Source organism: Triturus cristatus, chromosome 5_2, assembly GCF_964204655.1.
Source record: "Triturus cristatus chromosome 5_2, aTriCri1.1, whole genome shotgun sequence".
Lineage (NCBI taxonomy): Eukaryota > Metazoa > Chordata > Amphibia > Caudata > Salamandridae > Triturus > Triturus cristatus.
Window position 1 is genome coordinate 44,135,071 of NC_140588.1, and position 19,246 is coordinate 44,154,316.

Sequence of the window (19,246 nt, forward strand, 5' to 3'; positions counted from 1 at the left end):
GGTGTTCCATGTCTTGGCGGCGAGGTGGGAGAAGGATCTGCTGCCGGTGGTTGTTCGGTGGATGCGCGGGATGGTGGTGAGGGCGAGGTGAGCGGAGCTGAGTTTGCGGTTGGGGGTGTAGAAGGTGAGTCGCTTGTTGAGGTATGCTGGTCCGGGATCGTGAAGTGCTTTGTGAGCATGGTTGAGGAGCTTGAAGGTGATCCTCTTGTTGACGGGGAGACAGTGCAGGTCTGTCAGGTGGGCCGTGATGTGGCGGGGATGTCAAGGATGAGGCGTGCGGAGGCATTCTGAATGCATTGGAGTCTCTTCTGGAGTTTGGCCGTGGTTCCCATGTAGAGGGCATTGCCGTAGTCCAGCCTACTGGTGACGAGGGCCTGGGTCACCGTTCGTCTGGTTCCAGTGGGGATCCATCTGTAGATCTTGCGAAGCATATGGAGGGTGTTAAAGCAGGAGGAGGAGACGGCGTTGACTTGTTGGGTCATTGACAGAGAGGAGTCCAGGATGAACCCAGGTTGCATGCGTGGTCGGTGGGAGTAGGTGCAGTTTCCAGTGAGGCCAGCCACCAGGAGTAGTCCTAGGATGAGGGAGTGGAGCCAAGGATGAGGACCTCTGTCTTGTCCAAGTTCAGTTGCAGGCGGCTGCTCTTCATCCATTCGGCGACCGCCTTCATCCCTTCGTGGAAGTTGGTTTTGGCGGTGGAGGGGTCCTTATTGAGGGAGAGGATCATCTGGGTGTCGGCGTATGAGACTATGTTGAGGTCGTGCGATCAGACGTTGAAGAGGGTCGGGCTGAGGGATGATCCTTGGGGTGCGCCGCAGGTGATCTTGGTGGCTTCAAATCGGAATGGATGGAGGCGGACTCTCTGGGTTCTGTTGGTGAGGAAGGAGGTGATCCAGTCCAGGGCTTTGTCGCGGATCCCTGCGTTGTAGAGGCGTGTGCGAAGGGTGTGGTGGCAGACGGTGTCAAAGGCGGCTGAGAGGTCCAGGAGGATGAGGGCCGCGGTTTCGCCGTTGTCCAGCAGGGCCCTGATGTCGTCTGTGGCATCGGTGAGGGCAGTTTCGATGCTGTGGTTGCTGCGGAATCCGGATTGGGAGGAGTTCAAGGTGTTGTTTTCTTCGAGGAATTGGGTCAGCTGTCTGTTGACGATCTTCTCGATGACTTTCGCCGGGAGCAGGTAGATGGGCCGGAAATTCTTGAGGTCCTTTGGGTCTGCCTTGGGTTTCTTGAGTAGGGCGTTGATCTCTGCATGTTTCCAGCTTTCTGGGAAGGTGGCGGTATCGAATGAGCTGTTGAAAATCTTACAGAGTTGGGGTGCGATGATGGAGCTCGTTTTGTTGAAGATGTGATGGGAGCAAGGGTCTAATGGTGAGCCGGAGTGGATGGTGTTCATGGTCTTGATGGTGTCTTCGTCTTTGACGTGGTTCCAGGAGATCAGACGGCCGGTGTGACTGGGGGCGGTGAGTCTGGGTTGTCGCAGCTGTTGGAGAGGTCTGGGAGTTGAAGCTGTCGTGGATGTCTGCGATCTTGCGGTGGAAGAAGGTTGCTAGAGAGTCGCAGAGGTCTTGTGACGGCAGGATGTCGTTGGAGCTGGAGCTGGGGTTGGCGAGCTCCTCCACGATGTTGAAGAGCTCTTTGCTGTTGTGTGCGTTGTTGTCGATGCGCTCCTTGTAGGAGGTCCTTTTGGCCGTTCGGATGAGTTGGTAGTGTCTGCGGCTGGCGTTCTTGAGGGCTACATGGTTGTCCGGTGTTTGCTTGTGGCGCCATTTCTTCTCTAGTCTTCAGCTTAATCGACAGCGTCTTCGGCTTAATCGACAGCCAGACTTACAGCCGACTGGGAGGCGCAGCCCCCCCGGTGAGCAGCAGACAAAGGGCACGACAGCAGGAGGGCGCGAGAGCGTGCAAAGAAAAAGGCTAGAGAGTTGCATACAAAGGGACCAATCAAAAAAGAGGGGCATGGGTGCAAGCATGTCCTAAAAAGGCTACCGGGTCAAGCACTTGCCAGCTTTGTCATAAAATAAGTAACTTCAGATTGGGCCAGGTCATCGGGGCGAAGACACGAAATGGTAAGGAGCGGGCAGCAGAGAGGGCCTGGAAAAATGCCCCGGGGTTCAACAGCTAACAGTATACATCTGTCCAGTGGTCCTTAGTAGAGGCGGTCCTTTAGATAGTACGTGGGCCAGGTAGGTGCAGTAATACTGGTGAGGGGCCTGCGACATACCTCTACTGGGGGGGCATTAACGAGAGCTGGCGGCAGCTAAGCCTGGGAAAATGCAAGGTGCAGATTGGTCAGAGTGGTTTGAATCAATAAATCAGCAGGGAGACTTAGAGCGTCACAAGGTCAGAAGGGTGTGGGAGCCCTCCCCAAGAGTCATGTGCCTTCGCATCAGATGGTTTACCCAGAGATTACACAAATGGCAAGGTTCATCTCTCCAGTGGAGGGAGCAATATGCTCCTCGTGAACGTTGTAGGGACACTCGAGCAGCTGGTTCTACTAGTCGTGGGGGGAGCTGTCAGTAAACCACCTCCAGTGTGGCAGGGAGCCACGAGGTTTAACAAGAAATACCTTAACATAAGAATGTAAAATGGCAATTGCTGGAACAAGGTCCTTGGGATGCCTTACGGTTGGGACTCTTGAGACACCTGCAATTGACCGGACAAGGTCTTTGGAATGCCTTACAGCAGGGACTCTTGAGACAGGTGCCCGGACAAGGTCCTTGGGATGCCTCACGGCAGGGATACTTGAGGGCAGACAGAAGGGTAACAAATGGTCAGCGCTGGGCAGACACGGCACTTGCAGCCCAGGCATGGCCAGGGGCCTTGCTGTACCAAGTAGGTGACAGATGTAGAGCGATCAAGACAGTGGAAAGTGATTTATGACGAACTTGGAAAGACATCATGACTGGAAGGATGATGCATTGCAGGATTAGGCAAGTTATGGTTAATAATATGCAATAAAGTATAGGATGTGCATTGGATAACCTGTTAAGAAAATGCCTCATGTTGTAGTCCAAGATAAGCCAGATATGAACATGTTGATGACCAATGCCTTCATGACAAGTGTGTACCACCTTATGATGTGAATAAATTGCAGCCATTCTAACACCACAAAAGGTCTTGGTGTACATAATTGTTGGGAAAAAGGAACGGCGAGAGGGCCTTGGATTGCTCGCATGGCTGGGGGGATTAATTCCTCCCCCTTTATCTCACTCTGGTGGATTCCTCTTTTTCTCTTTGTGACGGTTTTCCGTATTTCTTTTCCTCCGACTTTCACCTCTGTGTGCTTTTCACTCTGGAAATGTCCAATGGAGAAAAATATGTGCACCTGTAGGCTTTCTATGGCACAAACCACTTTTATGGGAAGTATTAACCCACTGCGTTGTGCCAGTCTTTCATAACTGATGAAACAGTTCAAATGTCGGAAAATGGTGTACCTCTTGAAGAATTGGCAGTGGCTAAAACCCCAGAGCTGCCAAAATTTGATTCTGGGCCACGTCGAACATTAAAAAACACATTCAATTGTTTCAAATATTTGTTTCTAATGGTAAATACATAGACTAAATAAAGCCAACATATTTGCGCACAAGGTTCGAATGAGTGAACTGAAGGTGCAGGCTGGAATTACTGAATTATTGTGCTGCAGTATACATTAATTCACATATATTTAAGTGCAGCCCAAGTGACAGATTTGAATTTGAAGTTCTCGAGAGTGACAGGTAATCGGAGAGGGGAGGGATCCCAGACTGAGAGGAGAGAGGGGTCCAGCCTGGGGGGTCAGCCGAGGCAATTGCACATTCCCACTTAAAGACCTTTCTGCACATATTTCTATAGGACTAAGGGTGCTTCCCAAAGCCTGGTTAGAGCATTTTCTTCCAAAGTCTATGCCGCATGCAGTGCAAGACACTGGATAAGCACACACTTTAACGGCTGAAGTTGTAGCGTTGTACAATTTGCACATTACAGTCTCTATTAAGCATATTAATGCAGTAAGATATGGAGAAGTTTTTACTGTGTTTAATATTTCAAGACTATACGTTCCCACTGCATTCTAAACCCTGCTTTATCACTCAATTGATTTGCTTCAAAATGCACCACTTGCCTATTTGTTTTTTTCCCCGGGAGCAGAAAACATTCTGGACTTCACGTTTGTCCATTAAACTTGCTCACTACATAAACGTCATACCCAACTTTTACGCCTCACCTGTTTCAAATGTCACCAGCCGCCACTGCTAGGTGGACATTTGGTGACCTACAACATCTGCTACGTTTATTTGCGTCTTCAAATATTCTGAATTCTTGTAACTTACATGTATCCATACTTCATATTTTCTATGTGTTATGCTCATTTGTTTAGTGCATTTCATTAACAATATGTTGGCAACATTACCTGTGACTGAGAGACCAAAGAGTTCTTCACCACCAGAAAAGGTGACATATTTTCGCCAAAGTTCATCAAACTTGGCCTGAAAGATTTGCAATCGGTCACTGGCCTCTCTTGGGGGAATGCCCTCCACACCGGGTCCCCTGGAACACAAAATACATTAAAAAGCTATATGCGTGTGCTTTTAAATATGTGTTACAACTTTTTCAATTATTATTGAAAGTATGAATTTCCGGTAGTCTTACACTTTGCTCTGATTCTATTTTAAATCTGTAATTGTTAACTTAAATCATTTTCTAGGTGCACTAAAAGGTTTTGTTTTGGGCAGCAAAGCAGCAGGGGACAGGGGCATGGCTCTCTGCGACACGCTAAATGGAAACATTTATGTACACACAGAGGCAACGATTAGAATTCATCTGAACTCGAAGCACATTAGGACAGGACACAGGGAGGGCAGGGCGCCCACTGGACATATTTGGTTGCCACGATAACAAGCTTACTTTTTATCGTAGTCGCTGTAAAATTCAACCGCATCAGCTTGGAATTTTTTGACGCCGCTGAGTAAATCCGTTTTCATGGCTGGCTGCACTTTAAACAGCAAGTTCTGGGTTTGCACAACCTGTCAGACAAAAAAAGAAAAACCTAGCTCGAGCACAATGGAGAATACATAACAAAGGTTTAAAATAAGCAAATACTTAAAATGAGTTAGTTCTGCCCTGTTTCCCTGACAAAGGAAATCTGACAAGGGAAGCCGGGCTCTGCATACTAGTGAGAAGGGGGGGGGGGGGGGGGGGAGTCGGTACCTGGCTGTTGAGGTTCTTCCAGGCATACGCCAGCCCATCGACTCTTTCTGCGTTGCCGTCCTGAAAGAGCAGCTCGTACTTGTGGAGGAGGGCATGCGACTCCTCGATAGGCCCAATCATCATGTCAATCTTGATCTCAGCTTCCCTGATTTCCTTCAGCCCATCCATGGCTCCCCGCACGTCATCGAGGTCATTGACTGGGCGGCTCAAGCGCTTGTTGAGGTTGTCAATGAAGGTGTAGATTTCATCCATGTCCGAGGCAGCTTTCTTGTTCAAAGCTGACCCGAAGGATCTCTGCCACAGGCGGCACTCCTGGACGAGGGCCATCTTCAGAGAATCTGTGGCGCAGTCCACGGATCCCAGGAGGCAGCTGTGAGGGAGTTCATTGATTTGAGTTTCCAGTTGCTGAGATAAAAGGTAAAACAAGGAAAGTTACATTCAGTACCAGAGGATATCAACATTTGGCCGATTAAAGTCTTCATTACTGCAGCACTTACGGAGTAGTAGTTCAGTTGGCTACGAAATTCTGACATCACTGGGTTAGTGTCCAAAAACTCCTTGACCTTTTCTTCAACATCCTACAAAAATGGCAAACAACAATTAATACCACTCAAAGCATTTTTTTAAAATACATTTCTGTTAGTTTCAAGAATACATTGCACGGTAAGACATATAACATTTTCAGGTACCAGCTACACAAGCTGGGCTACAAGCAATTTGTCCATCTGGGAGGGTTCAGCCATCACAAGCACCCATACCCAGCATTTATCTCAACTGCACAGTCAACTCCCCCACTACCCTCCTAGAACAATGTTGTGTTGTTAAACTATAGATGCATACTTCAGCCATGAAGTCCCGCCTTATAAACAATCAAGTGGCCACACTCCTAGCTAGTGTGCACATGGGCCATTGCAGAGGCCCTCCTCTAATTCCAGGAGCTTCCATCCTATCAGCGCCTCTCAATCATTGTCAATGTCTAGTCTGAGCACATTCAGCAGGGATCCCTCCGGTGAGGTCAGGTCCGTCTCCTTCATGCAGGCAACCAGTTGCTCTCATGCACGTGCCAATTCAATGGAGCTGCGCCCTCTTTTCGCCTCCCTGAGTAGCAATCTACCCTCAAGATCCACCCATTTAACAAGCTCTCTGCACCATTTAGCCACTCTTGGACCTCTACTTCCCTTCCAGTGCACCGTGAGTTCCAGTTTAGCTAAAATCATAGCCAGTTCAGTAAATCTATCAGTGGTCCTACATTTCGCAGGACACGGGAACCACCCAAGTAAACATGATTTTGGGGCGCAAGGAATGGAGTGATGAGTAATATCATTTACACAATCTATCGCCTCCTCCCAAAATCCCGAAAGGAAGGACAGGCCCACACTATATGATGCATTTCTGCACCCATCTTGCCACATCTAGGGCAGCCCTGGCAGTCTGGTAGTATCTGTTTATCCTGCGGGACATGAGATAGGCTCTATGGGGGAAATACAAGTTGATTAGCTTGAACCTGGCATTCCTAGGCACTTTGGGAACGTGCTCCAGGGTTCTTGACCAGTAAGCTTCTGGGGTCAGAGCTCACATATCCTTTTCCAACTTCTCCCGGAGGTCTGTCGAGAGTGAAGATATTTGCTCTAAGTGCCTTAGAAGCATGTAGCAGCCTTGTAACAGTCAAGGGAGGTACAGACAAGCTGACAGCTCTTATGTGTTAGGGGTCAGTTGTTGCACCCCCAGTATCTCCTAACCATCACAACTAGAGGCCTATGCAACAAGAACTGGCCTCATGGGAGTTCAAACTTCAGGCGTAGGTTCTCAAACCAGAGCAGTTCCACGGCCCTAAAAAGATCTCCCACCCAGGTGAGTCCAATGGCCGCCCACTCAGACACCTTCCGGCATTCACCACCCCGGCTACGAGCCCCAGCCACTGCAATGGTAAATCAGGAGAGAACGGGCTCGTGTATGGGTTTTATGTAAGTAATGCATCCAACAATGTTAAATGACCAATAGCTCTTTAGAGCCCACCCGAATAAGCAGGTGAGGGTTCCAAAGTGTTTGAAACAATTCTCTGGCCTCAGGAACCAGCTGGTCCTCTTCCCCCTCAAAATTCTATCTCCAGTATACCCATTGGGTGAACCACTGCTGCTGCGGTGCCAGGTAAGAAGATTCAAAATACGGAGCCGCGAGCCCTCCTACCCGCAAACTGGTGCTGCAACGTAGTCATCAGTACACTCTGCCTGACAGACCCCCAAACAAACTCAATTAAGAGTGAGTCAAGATCCCAGAACTTACTGCGAGGGACACGTAAAGGCAAAGTCTAAAAAAACCTAAAGCAGCTGGGAAAGAGCAACCATCTTAGCTAGGGTGACCCGACCGGCCACAGATAACAGCAACGATTTCCAAAAATCCACACCGGAGTGCAAGCCCAGAAAGCAGCTCCTACACTTCCTTTTAAGAGGTCCTGTGGTTCATGATAAATCTTAACTCCCAGATGCTGCAGGCAAGTAGCCTCCAATCTCAGTCCTGGCAGGCATGGAGGTAAGTGCAAATCCTTGCCTATACGGAACAGAATAGATTTGTGCCAATTTATGCGTAAACCAGAGATTCTCCCAAACTGACCCAACAGCCCCCTCCGTGTCCACAGCCACATCTTGTAAAAACGATAGCATATCATCAGCATATAAGGCAATGTGGTGAAAAGACCCCCAGACCTCCAGTCCCTGGTAATATTTACAAGTCTGTGCACTACAGGCCAAGGGCTCAACCACCTCTGCGAAAAACAATGGGGAGAGCGGGTATCCCTGTCAAGTTCCCCTCCCCACCTCATATATCTCCTAGATCACCCTGCCAATCTTCACTTGTTCCGTGGGACAAGAGTATAGAAACCAACTCTATCTCACAAAGCTGGGCCCCAATCCTATTTTATCTATCACCTGGTAAAGGAACCCCCAATCCAGACTATTGAATCCTTCTCAATATTTATTGCCATGACCCTCGCCTTCTCCTTATCACGTGTCATCCACCATCAGTGCTAGTAATCTCTGAATATTTATTGCAGTATTATGCCCTGGGATGAACCCGTCTGATCTGCGTGAATGAACCGTGTCATGTAGGGCAGCAGATGAGTTGTTAAGATCCGACTAAGAATCTTATAATCAGCGTTGAGCATTGATAATGGCTTATATGCCTTCACATCATGGAGGTGGGTGGTTGGCTAGACTTTAATAGCGGAATAACTAATGCCTCACAGGTGAAAGACGATATGCATCCCAGGTTCCACGCTGCACTGTTTAGGACTCCAATTTTGGGGCAAGGACATCCTCATATGCAGCATAGAACTATACTGGGAGCCCATCTGTCCCAGGCACCTTCCCCCGTGCCATATTTTTCACTGTTGCTCTGACCTCCTGGAGCTTAATAGTCCCCCCAGGTCTTCATCTTCTTCTCGGGTAATCATCGGGAGGGCCACCAGGCCCAGGAAGGCATCTACCTCCTGATGTCCCCCCACTAAGGGGACCTGCATAAAGAGCAGTTTAATACTCACCAAACGTCTTATTAATGCCATCCTGCCCATAAAATTGCCCCCCTGCCTCAAGCTCCAGGATCAGAGAACCCTTTTTGGCAGTATTAGCCAGCCATGCCAGTACGGTCCCCACAATTTCCCTTTCTGCATGAGCCCTGACCACATTCTCCCAATAATCAAAGCAATAGAGCTTTTCCACCTGCCCACTAGTGCATCCCTGGATTCCAGAAGTGACTGCTGGAATGTCGGGTTTCCAGGTCTAGCTGTTTCCACTTCTCTTAGTGCTGCCTCCTGAGTTTTCACTTTCCACAACAAAGATCGCTGTACTCCTACCGCTTCCGCAATACAGCGTCCCAGATCACAGCTTTAAAAGTATCACACTCAATCAGTGGTGTATCTGCTGTATTTGTGTTAGCCTTAAAGTAACGCCTTACCTTCTCACCAATTGACTTCCAGAACACTGCATCCTCCAGCACTTCGACCTTTAAATCCCAGTTAGGGATGTGGGGACACACCAGCTCTCATGTCAGGGAGAGCAAAACTGGATTATGATCAGAAAGTGTTCTGGCCAAATATTCAATATCCTGTATGGGCCCATCACCCCTGGTATGCAAAGGAAAGTGTTGAGGTGAACATGTAATTCATGCAGACCGAAATAGAAAGAGTAGTCCCTGTCTAGAGGGTGAGTAGATCTCCACAATTTAACCAGCTGCCACTGAAGTTGGCAAGCTGCAAGCGAACAACTGGGGATTCAGCCAAAGGGGGGTGGGATCTATCAAGCGCGTGGTCAGCAATACTATTGAAATCTCCTCCCAGGAGCACAGCATTCAGTATGTATGGGTCCAGGACCCTACATAACTCATCATCAAAACCCGCTTGGTCCGAGTTAGGGGCATAGATACTGACCATGACCAGGTACCAGCCAGCAAATCTGCCCATGACCACCACATAGCTTCCAGCTTGGTCCACTAGTTTCCCAGTCTTCTGAAAAGGGACCCCAGGTTGTATACATAGTAGAACACCCCTTGCAAAAGCAGAGTATGCAGTAGTGCAGGTCTGACCCCGCCAGCATTTATGGCAAGCCAGGCACTCAGCCTCAGTCAAATGAGTCTCCTGTGGGAGGGCGATATGACCCCCCCCCCACACCTCTTGAGGTAAGTGTACACTTTGTAATGTTTGAACATATTAGTAGGCCCCGGACATTCAAGGATATAAGCTTATTTGTCATACTGGCCACCATAGTTGGCTAGAAGACAGGAATATCAGCAGCCAGATAGGGGACCCCACCCTTACCCAGGACTCTGGCTCCTCAAGAAAGCAGCAGCAGGCACGGCAAACCTAACCAAAACAATAACCTACCCAACTCCCCAACCCCAGGACAAGAAGGAAACATATCTCCGTCCAAACATGTAGCATACCAATCAGCTCACATGCAGGCAACACACACACATCAACAGGGGAATACACCATTAGGGGTGCCTCCCAGCATCTCAGCACACCATCCAGAGGAATCAAGTACTTCAGTCCTATATCAAACCAGGCCAATGCAATTGCAGAGGAAAAGCATGTGTGACCCATTTCTCAGTCCCTCCCCCACACCCTCATACATCACGGTAGAAACCATTCGTCTTAAAAGTAGCTTATCAGCAGTTCAGGACCAAACCTGGGGCAAGGATTCATCTGATGCCCTGTCCGTGTCTCTCAGTGTTTGTCTCCCCCTGTGGACAGAGGGCTTGCCCCGCCCTACTCATGGTCGCTGCCACCGCCACTTCTTGCAGTTGTTCATGGTGAGCCTGGGTTTTGGAAGGAACTTTCTGATGCCATTCTGCCCATTTCTTCTGGGCAGTCTCCTGGAAGACCTACGACCAGTGGTACTGGCCGCCTGTGAGTGCTGGTCAATCCAGTCCGACAGTTCCTGTGATGACGTAAAGAACCGTACTACCTCCCCAGTGACCACTCTCAATTTCGCTGGGAATAGCATTGCCTAATGGATTCCCAGCTGGGAGAGGCGTTACTAGGCATCCAAAAAAGCTGGCCTCTGTTTCTGCACATCCCTTGTGAAGTCTAGGAATATCATTACTCTGTGGTTATCCACCATCAAATCCCCCCTCAATCTTGCTTGGTGCAGAATACGATCTTAGCCTTTGTAGTGAAGCAGTTTAGCCACCACTGGTCTGGGGGCCACCCCAGGCTTCGGATGCTGGGATTCGGAGAGCACTCTCCAGCAATAAGAAGGGGGAAATGCCTTTTGGCACCACTTCAGTTTTCAGCCACGATTCCAAGAAGGTAAGCATATTGGGGCTCTCGGAGCACTCCAGCAGGCCTAGCACTCCAATGTTATGACTCAGGGCTCTGTTTTCAGTGTCCTCTGCCCTGAATTTAGGGTCTTAATTCTCTCTTTCACGTCTGTGAGGTGGGCCTTCAATGACTCCATCTCCAGCGATAAGTCTCCTGAGGTATGTTCCATGGTCGTGACTCACTCTACCATTTGCTGATGGTCATTTTGTAGAATCCCCAAGTCCGCCAACATGGTATTGATTTTCAAATCGCGGGCCTCCTGGGAGTCTAAAATCGCCTGCAAAATTGCATCTAGCGTGGCCACAGTGTACCCCCCCCCGCATTCGGGGAGACAAGGTCAGGTCACCCTCCTCCTCCTCACTGATCACCTGTGTAGGGGAGTGGCAGGGATACACCACTTTTTCAGTGCCAGGAGGATTGAAGCAGGGGCTGTTCACTAGATTTTTCTACTTCTAAGGAGACCCACATTTGACAATCTCCCCACAGACCTCAGTCTCTCAACTTTGCGTAGGCCCCAGAGTCTATACTAATAGGACTTGCCTCCCTCAGAGATCTGTAGCTACGGCTATATTTCTGACTAACATTACACGCATTATGTCAGATAAGGAAACTTTGTCTTATAGCGAAGATTACATAGACAAATTATTGCAAGAACAGGAAGGTAACACTTTTCTGGGCAATACCACTACTAACATAGACCTGACACTCAATGAAAAAGTATCCAAACTAGAACGTCTAGAGAAAAAACTGATTAGAACACGTCTACATGGACACACTCTAGCCAAATATCTTAAATCCAATGTCATCCCTGTAGGGTTACAAGTAAGGAATGAACCAGCCATCTTCCTTGATAACCCAAAATTCAAAGAGAACTTTAGCTTTGTTTCAAATAACTGTTCCAGGCACTGGATGGTGCTTGGCATTGAAACTGCGGTGGAAGAAGTCCAACGTCTAACCAAAGAGATACATGATTTGAAGAAAGAGATCATTGAGGACAAGGCACTACTCAATGCCAAGGAAGCTTTAGAAAGGCTGGAAAGAACCATTCGTGAATTTGACATTTACATACAAGCTACCAAATTAGACAAAGTAGCCAGGGACATCAAGGTATATGACAAAAGAACTACTTATCCATACCTACAGGAGGGCTACTACGTAAGGGAACCACAGGGCACATTCTCTAGCAGAGGCAGGAGTGGATTCAGAAGGTACACAACCTTCTCTGGATCATCGGTCAGCAGCAACGCTGATAGTGACACAGAACGTGCAGGTCCAAGTTCAGGTACAAACACAGGTGCACCCCCTATAGGGCAGAACTACCAACAGCCCCCTTTTTTAGTGGAGAAACCATGGTGGGGACAGCGAGGACGGGGACGCCCCTGGGGCAGGCCCAGGGGCCCAAGAGGCGGAACATGGAATCAAGGGAGGGGTCAAATGAAGAAACAAACACACTTTCAACAGGAGACACATGGAGAAATACAGACACGACGACAGCACTACAGATGGTAGTCCATGCACCCAAGAACCCGATAGTCAATTTATCAGGCTATACATTGACACCTAATGAACAGGGAATCCTGGAGAAAGGCCTCTCCTTTGTGCCAACCTCCATGCCTAACACCTTTAACTTGAAAATTGAGCTGCACCAATTCTTTAGGAAAATCCGTCTTAAACACTATTTCCTTAAGACTCCCTACAACCCGGTTTTCTCAGGCAGTGGACTTAGACCACCCTCCAAGTTTAACCCACCTACTTATGTCACATAAATTGCTGGCATACGAACAGGTAGTCATGAGGGACATTGACTCCATATTGACAAAAAGACAATATGTGAAATATAACGTGAGCAAACTAGAACGGGAGGCCCTAGAAACCCTGAAAAAGAACACTAACATCGTGATTAAACCCGCGGATAAGGGCGGTGCAATTGTTCTTCAGAACGTGGGTGACTACAGAAAAGAGATCCTGGCACAGTTGTCAGTTGAAGGTAATTATGCTAAACTCAGCAGGGACCCCACACAAGAGATAAGTAACATCATAAGTGATGTGACAAAACGGGCCTTAGAAACGGGTTTTCTAAACAAACTTGAGTATGAATATTTAAATAACAAACACCCGAGAATACCCACTATTTACACCCTACCAAAGATACATAAGCGTATGGAGGACCCACCGGGTAGACCAATAATCTCTGGATGTGGGTCAATTTTAGAGCCTTTATGTAAATACGTGGATGTATTCTTAAAACCCATCGCTGAGAATACTGCGACTTATCTCAGAGACACGATGCAAACAATCCAATTAGTGGACGAACGCCCTTTTGACTCCAATACACAGTTATTGGCCACTATGGATATAACGTCCCTTTATACTAATATTCCACAACATTCAGCACTCACCAGCATGGAATCAGCACTTAACACCAAATCTGCTCCACATGAGGTTCTCACTGAGTTCATAATCTCACTACTCAGGATTGCAATGACCAGGAATTACTTCACCTTTCAAGGCAGTTTCTACAACCAGACTAAAGGCGTAGCGATGGGAGCAAGCTTTGCTCCCAATCTGGCTATTATCTATATGAACGAGTACGAACATCAATTTGTCCTCAGTGACCTCAACCCTCACAGGGCCAATATAGCACTTTGGCGACGTTACATCGATGATGTACTAATCATTTGGCAAGGGAACGATGAACAATTGGTAACGTTCCATCACTGGCTCAATACATGCTCCGCTGACATTCAATTTACTCTAGAATTCAATAGAGAAGCGGTACACTTCCTAGATATCATTATCAAGTCACAGTCAGGCAAACTGCACACGAGTCTCTACAGGAAAAACAGTGAACGGAATACACTACTGCGTTACACTAGTCACCATCCGCGTAACCTCAGGGATAACTTACCCTTTGGTCAATTCCTGAGGTTACGTAGGAACTGTTCAAAAAAAGAGGATTACTTTGACGAGTCAGCTAGTCTTTTAGCTAGACTATTAGAACGTGGATACTCCATCAGACTATTGAAACATGCACGTAAACGGGCCTGGCACAACCATAGAGAGTTTTTACTAGCCCCACAACCCAGAACAAACACCAAGGATGAACGTCTAGTATGTGTCACGACATTTAACACGAAAAGCAGTGCTATTAAAAAAGCTATTAACCAACATTGGCACTTAATAGCGGAAGATTTGGGCAATATGCCACCACCTTTACACGCTTTCAGGAAGGGCAAGAATATAAGAGATCATGTAGTTAAATCTCTACTCCCTACACCACGCACAGCAAGCCAAAACACACTTTGGGGAATTCCGCCGATCAGAGGTCACCATAAATGTGGATCATGTAAGGCCTGTACACTGACAAAAGATATAACTGAATTTTCACATAACAATCAGACATACCAACTCAAAGAACATAGTAACTGTAATACTACGGGAGTTATCTATGCCATTGTCTGCCCATGTGGCTTTATGTACGTGGGTCAGACGATCCAGAAAGTTAAGTGCCGCATCCTGAAACATTGCAGCCGCATACGCTGCAAGACACAAGGTGCCCCCCTTGTGGAGCATTTTTCTACTTTTGAACACACTGCAGATAGCCTGAGATGGTGGGTAATTGAGAAGGTTACACCCAACCCAAGAGGTGGTGATTTCAATAGTATACTCAGCAAACGAGAATGCAGGTGGATACACTCCCTGGACACGATTGCCAGGGGTCTGAATGAATTTGAAGAAATTAGTAAGCAGATCTCGATTATGAATATTGGAGGAATCCACCTATGTGGAATACATATACAACGGGTCATGAAGTCACTAGGGCCTTAGTGGGTCATATACCATCTATAATTCACTGAGTCACACCAAATCAGGCAATAACACTATTCCTGTTACTGATGAACATCACCTTACTATGCCTCATAATAAGTTAGTCATGACCAATATCCAATGTTATATGATCTGCGAGAATCATTCATTCCTAGTTACGCAATTGCTATGGTAACTCACCCTGTAACTCTGTTTACCACACGCATTTGATAATTTCTGTTGTACATATTGTCTAACCATTATTTCTAACAACCATGTACAACACTGTTCTATGTACTTAGATGATGTTTACCTAATGGCTAACTTTTATGTTTTAATATGTTTCATTATTAATATCTTTTCGTCTAATTGTTGGTCTGTAAATATGTAAAATTGTAATTCGGTTTGACTGGCTTAATCAATGCATGTTCCATACTATCTATAGAAGTATAAGGGACCCCTTCCTTTTGGAAGTATATATATCGGAGGTCTAATACGGATAGCCCGATTCGGATGCAATTATTAACTCGAATTATGGATACGTTTTCCGCGATCTAAAGTAAGACATTGACCCCTTATGAACGCATGACAGGGAGACTCACAACCGGCAGTCAGGTCTGAGTCTTTTAACCCTTTCCCTTTTTACGCCCCGGTACCGTAGCCCTTACGTCGACGCCTTTCTCAAATAGACGTCCTCGCGGTGCGCGGTGACCAGTACACAAACACAACGCGTTACAGATGGATGCTGGATTTTAACGGCCAAGGTAATTAGCTTGTATGAAAGATTATTTGCCCCTTGTTAAGAGTATCTGGACACACTCGCCTTCTAACCACACTCTATTACACATCCCCTTTTAGCCCTGGATTGACTCCAACCGTGGCAAAAAGACTTGGAACGCAAGTGGGTGGCACCACGCGATTGAGGTAATCCTCCTTTACTCTCATACGTGCATTACATAAATTACTAGAATGGCTCTGTTAATTGATAGCCGGTTCTTCATATTTACAGCCCCCACCAGTACTACTGTGTGGCACCCCACTAACGGAGGACAGCCATATGTTGTACATCACTGGATTTCCATTTAAGGAACTCGCTTCACGCATCGCAGCGGGTAAGCCCTCCCTACCCCTTTATAGGCCTACTTACGGGGTTTTTAATCGTAGTCCCATGCAACACTTTTACTCTACTCTTATTAATTTTAGGCAATCTACTAGGCCCAACACTTCCAGGTTGTTCCCCAGTCCTGAGGAAGATCCGCAAGGCCAAGGTTCAAACTTCCACTAGGCCACCAAGACGGATCGAAACGTCGACGCCCCATACATACGAACCTGGGATACGTTTACCTACCCACGTGCCTTATTAGAATTGGCTTCTAATGAATGTATAATTGCCTGATTTATCTATCGCATAAACTGATACACGTGACCAGGTCTATGCACTTGGATGGTGAATGACAACCAGTCCATTGCTTAACTTGTTTAAGTTTTCTTATGTCACAACCTCTGAAATAATTCCTTCTTTCCTTTTCACTTTCCTTACTCAAGCACCCTTACTATTTGCACGTTCCCCTTGGAGCAACCTTGACACAATTGTTAATGGAAATTTAAAAATTTAAAAAGAATAAAATGCTTTACTAACTGTTGATATCGGTTTGTTGCATGGTTGACCCTATGAGCAATACTGTATTGGATACTAAGAGCTACCAAAATAGATTACATGTAGCTCAGAATATGTGAATGATATCACTAAGTTAGGAACTAATACCTACCTTGATTTATGGTCCAGGACCATTGTTTTTCGTACTACATTGCACCCAGGTCCTTGACATTTTTGGGTTACCCCATTTTTTGTAATGGTTCCCTCAGAGATCAGCATTCACCTCGGGCCCATCCATTCAGCGCCGTCATTGTTAGGGCTGCTGCCACTCTCGAGACCGCTGCCTTGGCCGCAGCAGCTCCATCACTCCGACTCCATGCTCCTGCCCCAGCAGGGCTGCTGCCTGAGATCGCCACACTCCTCCAGCAGCCAGGCCAGATGCAGGGACACAGCTGCTCACCTGTTCGCAGCCTCAGCAGCTCCACACAGATACTTCTATGCAGCCTCCTACTTTTATCAGGGCCGCGGCTCTGCCGTTGCCCCGCCAGGCGACAATGCTGCCCCTCGGGGCGCGGGTCTCTGGGCTCACCTCCCCTCTTAGGGGATGCTGAGAGCTTGAGTACTGGGTAGTGAATGGGGGGGAGGACTCTCAGAATCCGCCTCGCCCTGCTGGATTTCAGGTAAAGCCCAGGGGTGTGCTCATTCACCTGTCCGCAGCTCGCAGGGTAGTTGCTGAGGCCGGCAGCACCATCCGCCACCAGCACCATCCCACATTGCCACCACCATTCTGCAAGGCAAGCATGAAGTGTCAGCCATCCCCACTCTCAGGGCCCCTCACACTGCCTCTGGGACACATAGGTCAATAGCTTTAGGCAGCAGGTGTGGAGAAGGGCGCCTTCTTCCTTCCTGAGGACAAATCTGAGCAGGATGGACACAGAATGCCCCTGGATGGTGGTGTTAGGCTGGGAGTGCTGTAGCTCCTGTCCTACTCGATCAGCATCAGGCCACACCCCTCCAAAACTGGTCAACACTTAATCCCCAATACATATTTTAAATTATATCTCATGCTTTTGCCATATGATATTAAATAGCTGTTTGAACTCGAAGAAGGATCAAGCGGAACTGACTAAAACTAGTACATGGAGTGTAATACTAAGAGCAGGACTGCCAATTAAATTCCTGGTTTGCTAACATCGGAATTGAAAATGCATGCATAGGACCTAATACAAATTAAATGCCTGATCATTTATGTGATTTATGTTATGCTGTGTCAGATTCATAAAACTCCATCATACCAAAAGGTAGCTTTAGAGTATGACTATTGGGGTATAGAGACAAAGAAAAGGATAGCAAGAGCTGTGCTATATTTGAAGCACCTGTCATTTCTGTGCTCCAGGAGTACAATGAATTGATCTCCATCTGTTGCAGGGACCAGGCTCCAGCTGGTGGATGAACCACTGGATGCCCCATTATGAACAAGCATTTACAAAGCCAATAGGACTGGATTAGGATGCCATCCTTTTAACTTAGTCAATGCTTGTTTTGTTTTGTCTTGTTTTTTGTATGACTTTATTGTTGTTTAATCTGCCGGGACCTCACCAATATATAAAATAAAACACTGACTACAAGCAAAACTATTTTTGGTCTCAAAAGCATACATTGCTATACTAGTACCAAGCACAAAGGGAATGACTTTGTGTGAGGATGGCTCTTTGTGAAAGAACAAAGGGGCAGAGGTACAAAGGGTTTTAGCATTCACAAACTCTCAGATCTGGTAAATCAGTGGATTTACAAATGCTAAAACACTTTTCACACTGTAAAAAATGCATTTAATGATTCAGAAATTTTTTTCTGAATCACTAAATGTGCTTAGAAATGGATACTGAATCAGTATTTGGGAAGAGCAGGTCATAGGTGTACCTTCCAAATATGGTGTGCTATATATCAATGTTTTGCAACCGAAATCCAGTCGCAAAGCATTAATATTTCACCATCAACTCAAAGGAGGTGGTAACCCATGTGCAAAAGCCATAGTTAGCTCAGTAAAAATACTTCTGGTGAATGTAAGTGTTTTTCTTGTTTTTAAACATTTAAACACCTAAGCTATAACGTCATTTTAAAATTTAGTTTTTTCACTGGCTAATTTTTTTTTAACATAAGATAAAATCTTCTTACCAAGCCTAAATATAATATCACTTTAAGCTTTTTTTATTTGTATTTTTTATTTTTTTATTAGTGCATGATTTCAAAGTTACATATACCACATTTCATATTTCATTAGCAATTTAACAATTAAATAGAAAAAACATATGATAATGCTAAAAAAGGGAAAAAAAAGGAAAATAAAAGGAAAAAATCATGCACAGTTTTGTTAGTTTAATCCCACCCCAGAGTCCACCCAACCAGGAGTTGGACATGCAAACAAAACCGAATCAAAAAGAGATTTGGGGCTTACCCCTACCTCTCAAGCCATTTAGTCAGTGGTTCCCAAATTTTAAGACCTTTCGATCGGGACCGTAATCCTCATAAATAGCTTTTTCAAAGTTATAATTAGCCAGTAGACGAGACAGCCATTGATGAAATCCTGGGGGAGTTGGATCTAGCCAGGCTGAAGCCAGACATAAACGAAGTATCGCCATGACTATAAAGACCAGTTTTTCTCCTGGCTTCCCTTGCAATTCCTGGTCCACCCAAAGTCCAATCAGGGATGGGGAAAGAAAAAGTTCAGTCCCTAGCACCTCCTTAAAAAAGTTTGAAATCTCTTGTTTTAGATTGCTAAATGCATCGCAGGAGGCGAACATATGATTTAGATCCACCTGATATAGTGCACACTGGGGGCATAGAGTCCG

The 19,246-nt window shown here is 46.6% G+C and overlaps 1 protein-coding gene across 1 annotated transcript in view; it reads right to left on the reverse strand.

Annotated features, from left to right (window-relative positions):
• The window catches only part of LOC146822633 (dynein axonemal heavy chain 5-like), a 971,002-nt gene that overhangs the window by 708,291 nt on the left and 243,465 nt on the right, over window positions 1–19,246 (reverse strand). Inside the window, exons 27-30 of the mRNA XM_085606815.1 lie at window positions 5,679–5,759; window positions 5,182–5,586; window positions 4,879–4,997; window positions 4,385–4,521 (exon numbers count right to left, since the gene is read on the reverse strand). Coding sequence (XP_085462941.1) covers window positions 4,385–4,521; window positions 4,879–4,997; window positions 5,182–5,586; window positions 5,679–5,759 — 742 coding nt within the window. The remainder of the gene's footprint in view (window positions 1–4,384; window positions 4,522–4,878; window positions 4,998–5,181; window positions 5,587–5,678; window positions 5,760–19,246) is intronic.